Below are 14,940 nucleotides of genomic sequence, written 5' to 3' on the forward strand. Positions count from 1 at the left end.
AAGAATGCTTATTATAATTTGTACACAGCATTGTGTTTTAAACAGCAATAATTTGTGTGTTGGGTTTTTGTATTGGAACTCACTCTAAATTACGATTTTATTATTAATGAGATATTTTTTATCTGCAATAGTTATTTTCTAATTGTATTGTTTAATTTTTTTTATACAGCTGTCCTGGATCAAGGGGGTTTAATGAAATGGTCCTGGATAAATTAAACAGCTGATATTAACTCATTTTACCATATACTAAAAGAATATGATTATACACTCGGTATTTACTCATATTTGGGTTAAAATACCTGGCGTCCCCATCAAAATTGGTACTGATACTGTCACAATCAGCTGTCTTTGCTACAATGCAAATTACAAATACACATTTACGATTTTCTACAATTACAAAAACTAGTTCATCTTTGCCTATAACCATTGACTATTGGATACAGAAGCAAAACTATAACGTTGTATCCTTATTGTTAATACTAAACTTCTCTATACAGCTAGCTCTGTACAGTTTAATAAACTTATAAATTTACTAAAATTCCTACATAAAAATCATATTATTTGTCAGTGCAGTTTTGAAAGGGTTTTTTGTTATATACCTATCTTTGTCTCTAAAAATCATTCTCTTAAAACCAATATTTTATTTTCAAGTTAAAATCTAAGATATCAGTTAATGGGTATTCATACCCTGGAATTTCCTCAAATAAACATTATAAAAATACATAAAATTCATTTTAAATTTATTTGTAAAAGTAGATTGTTCCGTGTATTTTTAAACATTGTTATCATGAAGCAGCGACCTTTAATACGTTATATCTGGATAAAGATAGTGAGAATGCAGTATTTTGTGAATTGAGTAAACAATTCAGAACCAGCCTTTGTAAACAGACTTGGGAACACAGCGTGATGTTGAGGTAGGTTAGGGTTTTTGTCGGGTTATATTTGAAATGTAATCACAAAAGGACAGTAGCCTGATTCTCGAGTCGATGTACCCTCAATTTCACCAACTGTAAATGTTTTCAGAGATTTGTTAAAGAATTGTTAAACTTTTTCAATACTGCCAAAATAAGTTTCTTACTCATCGTAAAAATTATTATCACAATAGAGAAACAGCATTTGCTCAAACATAATTTTTTTTATTTGTACGTTTTAAGGTCACTATTATTTACGTTTTCTGAAAGGAAAAGGCCCGGCTTTGAGAGAATAAAAATTGCAAAACAATTTTTTTACGATACCTATTATATATTTTCCTTGTGATATGTGTTTCGGATAGCAAAATTATTGCTGTTGGACCAACAAACAACTAAATTGGTTTTTATGAATACAAAAAACTGATAACATTAAAAACCCCTTATGTTCTTGTCAAATATGGAGCATCGGCTAGAAAATTATCAGTGATTACCAAATCATTTCTCGCAATGCAAATCCACTTAGCAATGAATTAAACGACTTTTTCTTGAGATTGCACACACTTTTAAGGTAGGTACTTATACTTGTCTTGGTTTGACGAAGCGAATTAGTTAAGTGATTATTTGATTGACATTTTACTTATATTGATTATCAAATATAAATTTCAAGGAAGTGAAACAATATAAATAAAAGCTTATAAACTCTCTCAACTTACCTTAACATCCATTAACCTCTACGATGGAGCAGGCGTACATCTGGTTATGTGTGTTGTTATGCATAGGCAGTGCAACGGCTCACCCTTTGAACAACAGTACAGGTAATTGATTATGATGACTAAGAAATTATTAATGTTGAAAATATGTTTTAAGGCTATATATTTATTATATTGACTAGCGTAAGTTATTTGTTTTAGCATACGTTCAAGTTTTCTTAATCAAAAAACACGGGTTTTTAATCAAATACTCGACAAGCCTCGTGCGTCAAAAATTGCTCTCTTCGTTTAAGGAAATGTACCTAATTGCTTACTAGTTGCACAAATAACAATATTCCATGAACAATTATGATTTTGTTTGTAAAAGATTTTACCTCTTTTTCATCTTCTAGTGTTGTATTATAGTGTTATATTCCATATTATTAAGTGGAGCAAAGCGAAGCTCTTTGGGATCAACTCCAATGCAATCTTTATAACAATTAATCTCAATAACAGCTGAACATATTTTAGCAAAACTTACCAAGGGTTTTTGTCAAATGTTTGGATGGTTTGGACGTAACCAATTTCAATATTTGATAATGCCTATATAATTTAAAATAACTCAAAGTCTTTAAATTTTAACATTAGTCTTATGAGTTGCCATGATTGTTTCAAAATAACCACGTAAATGTAAACAAAACAAAGAATCATTGCATATGTTAAAATCAAGCCACGACCTAAATACAGTACGAAGGAAGAAAATTCGGATGATGACAACTAAACAAATGCCACAGAGAAAGTCTTAAGTTTACATTTAAGTCCCAATTTGGAAACAACCACTGATCGAATAGACTAAAAAAATACACAAAAGTCATAGATAAAACCACAGATAAATAAAACATACTTTCTTAGGTACAGTATTTAACAGATTTTATTTACGTAGCTAAACAAGGTTATAACAAATAACATTTTATCTTAAACGATTCGTCAGTGAATCACATTCATGGATCCATCTCATAAATTGCAAAATTAAACAGGTCTACGTAGGAAATGGTGAAGGAAGTAGTAAAGGTGAGCAGTCTGGAGTGTGGGAACCGTCTGTAGTATAGGATTAAACAATTTGCCAAATTTTATCAAAACTATATCCATAAACAAGCAAACTACAACAGGTTACTAATTCTTAGTAGAGTACAGTAATACTAACTCAACTTATTAGCTGAGTGTATGAATGAATGTTCTGAAGCCATTTTTGTCCACAGGCAACTGCACCTACGACAACGACTGTTCCTCAGGCCTGATATGTGTGGGCTCTCAGTGTGTGGACCCTTGCAACGGCGTGTGTGGCCTTAACACTGAGTGTGTGGTGGATGAAGACGACACTCCGCTGTGCTACTGCAAGCCAGGTCATCAGGGAGATCCTTTCACGGAGTGTACAGCAGGTATCGTCTCACCGTCAGGAAACTGATAGAGTAATACTTAATATAAGTTTAAAACACCAGTCACCTTCAAGTGGTTCCATTTTTCATCGCAAAAGGCTCCTTTACTTACAGAGGATTTCAAGTGTTTAAGTAAAGTGTTAAGTACACTTCAACATATCAACGTCAATCACTCAATCAGTTAACTTTCAATTACTATTTGAGATAAATTGCAATCAGCACATTAATTTAGTTTATCAATATAAGCTACCTATTTATTTAAGGAAGAAATTCCCACGTCCTATTGAAGCTAAACAGACTTGTTGTTTGACTTGGCGGTTATTTAACTCTCAAATATTTTTTTTTTCATTAATTAACCACACAAAATTATGTATGGGAAAATTATCAACAGCACCAGTAATACCAGAATCTTCAGTTGTGTATAAATGACATGATTATGTTATACACTTATAGGATATACGTTGAATGTCCGGTAAAACTAAAAGGACTTAATCACGGTTAAGGGTACAGCTCAATAGATTAATCTTCAGCCATAATAGACGTGTTCTTCATAAAGTTTCTTAAAAAGTCTCATTTAATTAAAGCTGGGTGTTTGTGTTTGGAAATAAAATGTCTTCTGGGAAATTTAATTTTAACTTAACAATATTATTTGTTTACCTCTAAACAAAACAACCAGATGCAGTGAATTCTTCACTATGTCCAAGAGTATATTAAATTCCCGGACTCTCTAGAACGTAAGAAAAACTTCACCGTCTATTGTTGTGGTGTTTACATAGAAAATAAGTACATAATCTCAAGGTTAAATATTTAGTTTTCCAGAAGACATACGTTGTATAGTTCGGCCGCTTAGAAAGCGACCTACTCCACCATTGGTTTAGCATTAGCGCGCAGGTCGTTTTCTAAGCGGCCGAACTATAGTATAAGAAAACCTCTATTAAATAGAATAACATAATATCACACGTGGTATATTCAGTGGGAAAAGTAACTTCTTTACAACAAAAACGCACTTAATTTTTTGAGATTCATTTTTTTTCATGTTCAATGCAGGAGAGTGTACGAAGAACTCTGACTGCAGCTCTGACCGGATGTGTTTGAGCAACAGATGTGAAGACCCTTGCCAAGATGGCTGCGGCCTCAACACAGCATGCAGGGTGGTCAACCATCGTCCCCTGTGTGCTTGCCTTCCGGGGTTTGTCTTCACCATGGATGAAGGCTGCACAACGTCTTGTGAGTGAAACTGTCAGTGCTGTTGATATTTTTAACCATAGATTAACTATTTAGTTTATACAAGTTTCTACGACCAGCCGTTCTCTCAAATTAGTGGGGACAAAGTTTCCAATTAAATATTTAAATTCCTCCATGTTAATCTTATGGGAGAAAACCCAACTTTGATGGCCTGTGGGGCAAAGCCCGAGGATTTTTATTACACGAATTGGTGAAAGGGGGCGTCTACACAAAAAATACTTTATTTTGACACGTCGTTTGTAAAAATCCGTCCATTATTAACGGAGGAGTAGTGTTTCGTAGATCGCCTTCACGTATTATATATAAGGATAATTTACGTCTATGCCTGTTGCATATGGATTTTGGAAGCAAATAGAAGATACTGCACAAACGATTTAAGGGAAAGTGGTGCAAACGCATTTAATGTTTGGTTGATTTGCTGGGAATTGAACCCGTCCTGACACCGAAGTCTGAAACGCTATTTCAACAGAGAGTTTGCTAAATTAAAATTATAATCTGAGTTTAACTTAACACGTTCGAAGAAATACGAACACTCAAAGTGATATCATAATACCACATGATCAATGTTTTCTAAAAGATGGACACTCTTCACATTGAGAAATCAACTGAACACTGGAAGGTTTGGTAGTAACGTTCTCATGCAAAAGATTCAAGTAGGTAAATATGATATAATCATTTGACCCAATGAGAAGCTGTTGAAATATGCAGTTTACTTTAATGAAATGAACATTGGAGTAATCTAAGTAAACTGCCTCACACACTGTGGTTTAAAGCACTATAACCACTTGGCTACCCAGAAAATCTAGGGTCTCAAAGACCAAATTGTCGAATGAACAAGAAAATTAAGGTGGTTTTCTGTGTGGTTTTCATGTAATGTTTTCTCATACCACAGCCATGCCGGAGTGCCAGTCTAACTCCCACTGCCCCGACGATCGTTCATGTCGTCTGCAGAAGTGTGTTGATCCTTGTGAAGACAGAGTTTGCGGCAACAACACTGACTGCTATGTCAAGAATCACTACCCCGTCTGCTCTTGCCAGGTCGGGTTCATCGGGGACGCCTACAACGGGTGTGTGCCTTACTGTAAGTGCTAATCCAGTGGTGAGTAGATATTTCTAGGACAATATGCTCTAGCCGGGAATCATGCTGCGCATTGCTTACGTCATGGTATAGTATCAGTATGTATGATAATTTTGTCTATGGTAAAAACCAAACAAATTAAAAGAACAATTTTTTCTTAAAAGAAAAGTTCCAAATAATGGTAAAATATTTTGTTCTTACAAGAAGAATGATTGTTCACAGGTCCCTCTGGTGGTTCATCTAAAACGGGCAACAAGACTTACCACTTTAGCAATACAACGGTTGGTATAAGTATATATTCTAAATTTAATAATTCATTGCATAATTCACTAGCAACATATTTGTTCTTTGCAGGGATATGGGATATAATTAACTATTTTATAAAAATGATAGGTTTAATATCCACCCTCAACTTGAAGTATGTTTTTTAAGTGTCAAAATATTTGTTTTAACAGTTTTAAGATATTTCAAAAGACAAAAATTATTTGAAAACACCTTTTGGTGAGGTTGATAAACAATATGTTTATAAGGTCCATAAACAATATTTTTAACAATATATAAACGGCAACGATAAAAAAGAATCTAATTTCAAAATAATATAGCATTGCAAAACTATTAAACACTCAATCACATAAAGTAACTCTAAATAAAAATTTAGAGTGGAATTTTATTTTATATTGTGGAAAATGTGGGTAAGATTTTTGTTCACTGGTAGAAGAGTGGGTATTATGGGGAAGTTGAGAAGTACTAACGTACATTTTTTTATAGAAATCTTGGTTCGATGCTCTCGACGACTGCTATAGCCAGGGAATGAAATTGGCAACAGTCAACAATGAAGATGAATGGACCAGCCTGACTGCGGCTTACAATTCCACCAGTGAGTTTTTTTTTTCTTTACAAGGCATTTTTTCATATACAGCTCTAGGCAATAGTTGTTATTTGTGTTGTGGGCGAAGTGGTACTTTGCTTCAGCAAAGGCATTTTGCAATCGCGTTACACATTATATTTTTCCTACAGTTACTATCAATCATATAATTAATAAGTCTTTCAAACACTGTACAACACGTTTTTGGGTTAGGTTGAATACAAACATTGGACGAAATGGGAAACGCTGCACCAGCTGTAGTCGTAATCAACAATATACAACACTCCAAGAAGGAGTGTTTTATATCGTTGGTCGTAATATCTTTAAGTGTTGCCAACTTATTTTCAAGCGTACATGTATTACGTGCCTTAAAACACGCTGTTTTGTGTTTGGAATACTGGTGTATGGCAAAAAAACCTGAGTGCAACAGTAAAAAGTGTGAGTCAAAAGCAACTTTCTGTGCTATAATCAGACAAAGAAAGCCACATTGTCAGGTGACTGTAGGAAATTACATTTTTTTTACAAATTTCACATAAATATAGTATTGATTATCAGTATGAGACTTAAGTACAAACCAATGTACAATTTTGCAGGATCTATGGCTTTTTAGGGAGTTTTACGATTATTAAACTTCCCTCTTCGAACCCTGTTCGGTTTATTATTATTACTCAAACAGTTCCATTCACAATACTCGGCAATGGAATGTTCTAATTGCAATCAGCTTAATAAATATTACAAATCAATTATATGTATTTTATTTACGGTTTATATATAGAGTGAAAAACTTAACTGTGCCCCCATTGGTATCTCAGACACTGTTAGGCTTGCAAAAAACTAAGCTCTTAAGTGTAAGTTTAGGAGAGGAAGAGCAAGAATAAATATAAATCTTAAAATGGATTTTAAATAGATAACAAAATATAATGGATTTTGTTAAACAATATATAATATTATAAATCTATCTATACTATTATAAAAAAGAGGTGGTTGCTGTATGTGTGTATGTGTGTATGGGAAAAGTAAACTCGAAAAATACTGGTCGGATTGGGCTGAAATTTGGCATGATAATAGCTCACATTCCCGATTAACATATAGGCATATTCTTATTTCAAAAATCCTTTCGGGCTCCGCCCCAGTGGCTCTGGAGTTTCCCATGTTAACCTTATGAGAAATGGAATTATTGAATCTTAACAGCTGTTTCAATTAAACAAGTTGGTTCTGTTCTATGATGTTCAATAGCATTAAAGTTACAAGGATTACCAACAGGGTGCAGCACTATTATTTCTTTTACATTTATGACAACAGCTAATTTGCAACCAAAAGGTGAGTGAGCGTAGCGAACGAACTTCAACCTGGAGGCGAGTTAGCGTAGCGAACGAGCTAACCTGAAGGCAAGTGAGCGCAGCGAACGAGCTCCAACCTAAAGGTGAGTGAGCGTAGCGAACGAGCTCCAACCTAAAGGTGAGTGAGCGTAGCGAACAAACTTCAACCAGGACGTGATTGAGCCATGCGAACGAGATAATCTTGAAAATTAAGAAGTTAAACGGGGCAAAGCCCGCGGGTTACAGCTAGTATTATCTATATATATAAAAGGCAAAGCCCTCACTGACTGACTGACTCACTCACTCATCACTAATTCTCCCACTTCCGATTTACCTAGGAGGCTGAAATTTGGTACACTGATTCTTTAGGCATTAAATAGGAAAACTAAGTTGTTTTTATTCTGATCGGACTCTCGGGCTCCGCCCCAGTGGCTCTGGAGTTTCCCATGTTAACATTATGAGTACTCATATTTAAATGGAATTTATGAATCTTAACAGCTGTTTCAATTAAACAAGTTGGTTCTGTTCTATGATGTTCAATACCATTAAAGTTACAAGGATTACCAACAGGGTGCAGCACTATTATTTTATTAAATTTATGACAACAGCTAATTTGCAATCGAAAGGTGAGTGAGCGTAGCGAACGAACTTCAACCTGGTGGCGAGTTAGCGTAGCGAACGAGCTAACAGGCAAGTGAGCGCAGCGAACGAGCTCCAACCTAAAGGTGAGTGAGCGTAGCGAACGAACTTCAACCAGGACGTAATTGAGCCATGCGAACGAGCTCACTAATGAAGTAAAACGGGGCAAAGCCCGCGGGTACAGCTAGTATATATATATATATATAATATTAATATAATTATAATACATATAATATTATTGTGGATTTTGTTATAATATATATAACAAACTTTTTCTTTCAGTTACAGGTAATAGTTTTTGGCTTGGAGGCAATGACTTAGAGAGATATCAAGAATTCCGCTGGGTGACGGATGGAAATTTCCTTAATTTCACTAACTGGAGAAATGGAGAGCCGAATGGAACTCCGTACCATTGTCTGCAAGTTTTGACTGATTTAACATGGCAGTCCATAACATGTACTAATACATATTACTACGTCTGCCAGTCAACTGAAACCCCAACTTCAACCCACACCATTTAAGCTGTTGTTTTTGTTAATTTTTGTTTTCGACTATTATAGTATTGAGATATATGTTGGTGTTTATTACTTCAATGATCAATCATCCTAAAAATGCCATTGTATTTCCTGATGGGTGTGTGGATGTGCTGACAAAGTGTTAATTTTATTATTTACCAAATAATAACACGTGGCTAGAGTTGAGATTAAAAACCTAATGAGAGTCTAAATTAACAATAATAAATCTAAAAATTGCTTGTGTTTTGGCGAATTTTTAGTAATTTTTGTCCGATTGTAATAAAGTTTGGTTTGAAGATGTAAGGCCGGGATAAACTTGGATGAGTTCGCGAACCAGCATGATAGGACCATGGGAACGGGGTTTTACGGGGAATTTTTGTGGGGTAAAAATTGGTTTTCTAGTTTTTGACCATAAAAACACAAAATTACCCAATTTCTCCCTAAACCTTTTAAAAGAGCTTAAAAAAACAAATAATTTAATATATATATAAGTGTTTTTGTGCGGTTATTAGTTAGAGAGAAAAAAATTTTATTGTAAAATTGCCATGTCATTCTTATGACGAATATTGTAAAATGTTGTAGTTAGCTTTTTTATGTATATATTTTTATCAAACTTGGCAAATTAATTTATTTTATACTAAGCTATTAATGTTTTACTAAAAACCACAAGTAATTAGTTTCCCTGTTGCAGCAAACCTAGGTACTCGTAAAACCTAATGTTATTTAAATAGATTTAATTGAAAATCAATTCAGAAAAATGGAAATTTGCTTGGACGGCAGGTTTGCTGCGGCGGGGGCATTTATACATTTAACATGAGTTTTCCTTTTCCCACAAACACTATATCTAGGTAATATTCTTCTATCTTTATTCTGTAATATATTATTGTAATAAAGAAAAAAAGCTATTAAAATAACTTAGGAAATGACAAAACTTTAATATTGACTAATATATAAATATAGGTTTGATTACCTTAAGAAGTAAATGCTTGAGAATAAATTATTTTTAGCGTATTAGATAATCTTACTAGTATTATATTTTTTTAAGTTTACGAGATGTTTGTGAGAATGAGATAAGGACTGTTATAGAATTCCCCAATTTACTTCACTTGCTTTTGTTTTACCATTTCCACTTATTTACTATCAGTTTCCTGCTTCTTAAGATGAAAGCAAATTTGGAGATAAACTGTTACACCACAGTTTTCTTATGTATAAGAATTTCACCGTCAGTTCAATCAAATGTTTAAGTTACTAATTTTAAATAATAACTTCGCCAATATTTCTGAATTTTTTTAATTTTTATGAGGCCTTTCGCCAGCTATGCTGGCATCATCAGACACATCACAAAACTGAAGGTTATGTTTATGTTTACAATTATAAATTTTAAAGAATGTAACATATGGGTAGTTAAAAATAAAAACTATTCTGTTAAGTACATTTAGCTAAAGTTACAAAAATAAATCATCTATATAAATAAAATTAGAGTTTTGTCTGTACATTGCTTAGAATAATGAACTTTTTGGTTATTTTTACATTTCATAGGTCAGAGAAACCGAATCAAACCTTATCTCAATTTCTGTCTGTCTGTCTGTCTGTCTGTCTGTCTGTCTGTCTGTCTATCTGTCATTCTCTTGGTAACGCTAAAATACGCACTTTATTACAACTACTCCTCAATAACTATAGCACTGTCCCGCCTGAAACTTATTTTCCAAATACTATACATATATGAGATGGTTTTAGACGTATTTCATCGAATATGAGACAGTTAGATATTTAACAGTAAACCCTTGAAAATCAAGTTTTTGTCGATTTTTGACGTGGAATTTCTGGAAGCCCATGTTAACCTTATGAGAAATGAAATTATTGAATCTTAACAGCTGTTTCAATTAAACAAGTTGGTTCTGTTCTGTGATGTTCAATAGCATTAAAGTTACAAGGATTACCAACAGGGTGCAGCACTAGCACTATTATTTCTTTTACATTTATGACAACAGCTAATTTGCAACCTGGAGGCGAGTGAGCGTAGCGAACGAGCTAACCTGAAGGCAAGTGAGCGTAGCGAACGAGCTAACCTGAAGGAAAGGGAGCGCAGCGAACGAGCTCCAACATACAGGTGAGTGAGCGTAGCGAACGAACTTCAACCAGGACGTGATTGAGCCATGCAAACGAGATCAGATAGTAAAAATAAAAGTAAGCCTACCGTTATAGGATCGACCGGCAGACACAGAGGTAATTTAACCTTTTATTGATTGTCATACCGATCCGGAACAACAAAAAACAACATAAAATGAAGCTATGTATAATAGTTTGGCCAGCATATCTTAAAATATGCAAACCAACTGCTGTTCGTTATATAAGAAGGTTTCAACTGAATATTATAAGATCCCCGTGCGTAGAACGGGTACACAGCTAGTATATGTATAAAAATGAAATATCAAGTAGAATTAACTTATAACTTTGTAAATTTAGAATTTAGTAATGTAACATTTTGAATTGGACCGTTATCATTATTTACCAAATTGTCCATTTTATTTATAAATAATGATTCCCATGCATGTTCATTGGATTTTGTTATATTTTTTAGTAATTTAGTATTATTGATTGAAATTGTGTGGTCCGTTTCTAAGCAATGTTTTGCTATTGCTGATTTTTCAGGTCTGTTGTGTGTTATGTGAGAAGTGTGTTCTTTGAATCTAGTTTTAATATTTCTTTTTGTTTGTCCAATATACTTCATCTCACAACTGTCACACTGAATTTGATAAATGCCAGATTTTGATGTATTTTCTAATTTACTTTTCGGATTTCCAAGAATGTTTTTAATTTTGTTTTTCGCTTTAAATGAAACCATTAATTCAGCATTCTTCTGAAGCGTTTTCTTGACGTCTTTATATTGCTTAGTATAGGTAGCGCTTACCCATTTCTTCTTTACTTTGATTGGTTCCAGTTTAGTTCTTTTCTTTTTCTCATTTCTTTTTAAAGCTTTTGTCAACATATTGTCTACAATTTTGGTTTCGTATCCATTAAACATTTTAATGTTTAAGTGTTTTGAAAAAAGCTGATTAAACTTAAGACAAATAACAAAATTATTTCAGAAGGCCTAGTCAAAGAAATATGGAATTAAAGACTTAATGTAAATACAAACTATGCTTATCAAAGTTAAGCATTATTATTTATGTATTTGATACAATCTCAGTACAAAAGTAAATAAAAATAACACAATTATTCTCTTATAAACCAACACAATCTAAAACTATAAACATTTTGAACAGGTAAAATTCACTATATTGATTTAGCAAAAGGACGATACACAGTAACTTTCAAAAATAGTTTGACATATTCAAATGATATATTGTAAAGTGATAAAAACAGTCCATTTATTAAGAAAGTAGGCTACTCTCTAACAGAAGTCGTGCACCATTAGGGTAACAAGACATTTGATAAGGGATCGAGTGTGACCCATATTCTTGTGCCCTTTCAGTAAAGGATTTTTACTTTGTACTGAAAATATCACTATCTAGGGCTTTGACACATTTAAACATTAGCTTACCTTTGTAAGCTCAACTTCGCATCACCGTTTTTTGCACTTGTTAGGGAAAATATTTTATTTTGAAATTCTTTTACTAATAACAACGATGACTTTCATAACTTGTGATGGTTGGAATGCCATTTTTTATAGAGTATAAATTAAATGTCTCAATAACATTGTTTGGTTAACAATCAATGGTATTATGTTTTTTGCGCTGCTGTCAAATTTCTCTTTGCAGTACATGAATTTAAGTGCTAAAGAGCAAAAGTTCTTTTTTGCTCCAAGTAATAAAAGTGAACAGCTGATGTCATTGACATTACTGATCAGCTGTTTAGCCATGCCATCGATTTTTGTAAATAAATGTGGTAGAATTATAAATCTATATACAGTATTTAATACAGCAAAAGTTTTCTCTACAGTCACAGTCTACAACAACCCTTTTTCTCACTTAACCGATTTTTAAGATTTAGGTGTCATTTAAAATCTTATGAAGTAGGGGAGGGGGGAGTGGTAACAGGATAATTTATTTCAGTGATCCTAACATTCTCAACAACAGGTTTAAATGCGAGTGAGTTTAAATGTAACGAATATTTCATTCTTTCTGTGTATTCTTAAAATAAGCTTTGTGGGAGAAATAATACAACCAAAATTAATTGTGAGTAGGTGTTACCGAGTCAGCTGCTTGTGAGGGCCAATGTGTGATACACGTGAGGCTGTGGGCTCATCTACAATGTATGTAACTTACACAGTGTTTAAATGTTTAAAATAAATGTCGATGAATTCTAATATGATTTAAAGCTGTGATTTCTCAAACCTAATCTACTCCAATAAATGTAAAAAAATCCTACAGTCACCTGACAAAGTGGCCTTCCTTTCACTGATTAAAGCACAGAAAGTTGCTAATTGCTGAATCTACTTACTTTTGCTGGACAGTTTTTTTTAGCGGCACACCAGTATTCCAACCAAATAACACAAAACAGCATGACTTTATTAGGCACGTAATACATATACGCTTTAAATAAGTTAGCAACACTTAAAGATATTACGATTATTGGATTTAACCTAACCTAAAAACACGTTTTTCAGTGTTTGAAAGACTAATAAGCAGTTTTTATATGCTTTATATAGTAATACTCGCCTACGGCTCGTGAGTAAACATTTCTCTCCCTGCAGCAAAATGCCACTTCACCCACTAGTTACACAAATAACTTTTAAAGACATTGGGACAAAAATTATGTTTTTTAACATTGAAATGTTAAGCATTTTAAAAATTATCATTATCGATTGTGATGGGGACGCTACCTAGGTGCATATTTTTACCCTAATATGAGAGAAGAATGGGGTGAGAAGCCTTGTCTAGCTTTGTTACAAAGACCAGCTGTTTCATTACTCGTACTCAATTAAAATAAAAACAACACATACGGGTACGACAGAACAACCCTTTAAAACAGTATACTCTGACAAAATAAAATATCCCCACCACAGCAAACCTGCAGACTAAGCGAATTACCTGATTGGATTTTCAGTTAAATCTATTTAAATAACATTAGGTTTAACGAGTACCAAGGTTTGATCACTACATTATGGAGGGTAATTAAGTGTTTTTTGGTAAAATATTAATAGCTTAGTATAAAATAGATTTGCCAAGCTTGATCAAAATATATCCATAAACAAGCAAACGACAACATTTTACTTATTCTCAATAAGAATAACACAGGAATTTTAAATTTACAATTTTTTTAATTTCTCTGTAGGCCTAACCAAAAAACCGGTACAAGAACACTTCAAAAGTACTAAATAATTTGATTTTTAAGCTCTAAAAAATGGTTTGAAGAGAAATTGGGTTATTTAATGTTATGTTTTGAGTGTCAAAAATGTAAAAACCAATTTTATCTTATAAAACCCTGTCCTTAGTTTAATCATACTGGTTTGCAAAATCCTTGGAATAAACTTTGCAGCAGATTTCATAAAAATCCAATGATTTTTTTTACTTAAGTTATAGGGCTAATGGACAAATATTAAAAATGAATTTGAATGGGTATTGTATTCATTTTGGCATCCAGGGACATCAAAACAAAAACGTAATTGCTTTCTGGTCCAGGTATTACCATGGGACCTACAATAAAATTCCCTATATGGGAAATTTGCTAAAATACAAGACTGACTGAAAACATTTTGAAATTCTAAACTAGTAATAACTGTTCACATCGCATACCACATCAGTATTCAAGCACTGATTGTTAACACTAAAACTGTTATTTGCATTTTCTAGTCTGAGATTGTGTCTCTTACAACATACTTGGCAGCACAGCTGTACACATTGTAGTTTGTTTGCATTCATGCACGGGTTCTGAGCTTGGGTTCATACTTGTGTTTACATTTAGCATCAGGTCCTCACCACGTCGTAAATCCAACGAGACAGAACTCTGATTTACGATCTACAAGTCCCAGTTTCTCACAACAAATATGCAACTCAATTATTTTAGGGAGTCGGGAATATCGTGAAGGAGGTAAAAACTGATTTAGTTCCTTAAACTTGTAAAAAAGTGGTTTTGTGATAATCCAAGAAGACAATTTTATAAGATAATATGCTAATTTGTGAATCAAGGGAGGAAAATAACTAGCTTTTTTGCTGAAGGGATTTTTAACTGAGGGAACTTTTGGGCTGAAATGATTAGGTATTGCTTCCAAACAGAATTTGCCTCTGTGTATGGACTACA

General features: G+C 33.4%; 1 protein-coding gene across 1 annotated transcript; it reads left to right on the forward strand.

The window, feature by feature from the left end:
* The first annotated feature begins 1,620 nt into the window (after positions 1–1,620).
* Positions 1,621–8,754, forward strand: LOC129001186 (uncharacterized). The gene is made up of 7 exons (XM_054428401.1): positions 1,621–1,726; positions 2,860–3,039; positions 4,084–4,263; positions 5,174–5,362; positions 5,582–5,640; positions 6,128–6,236; positions 8,465–8,754. The coding sequence occupies exons 1-7, from the start codon at positions 1,648–1,650 to the stop codon at positions 8,701–8,703; spliced, it is 1,035 nt and encodes a 344-aa protein (XP_054284376.1). The 5' UTR covers positions 1,621–1,647; the 3' UTR covers positions 8,704–8,754.
* The last annotated feature ends 6,186 nt before the right edge of the window (positions 8,755–14,940 follow it).

The sequence above is a fragment of the Macrosteles quadrilineatus genome, unplaced genomic scaffold, assembly GCF_028750875.1.
Source record: "Macrosteles quadrilineatus isolate MER2022 unplaced genomic scaffold, UCM_ALF_1.0 Scaffold_8__2_contigs__length_117827958, whole genome shotgun sequence".
Classification (NCBI taxonomy): domain Eukaryota; kingdom Metazoa; phylum Arthropoda; class Insecta; order Hemiptera; family Cicadellidae; genus Macrosteles; species Macrosteles quadrilineatus.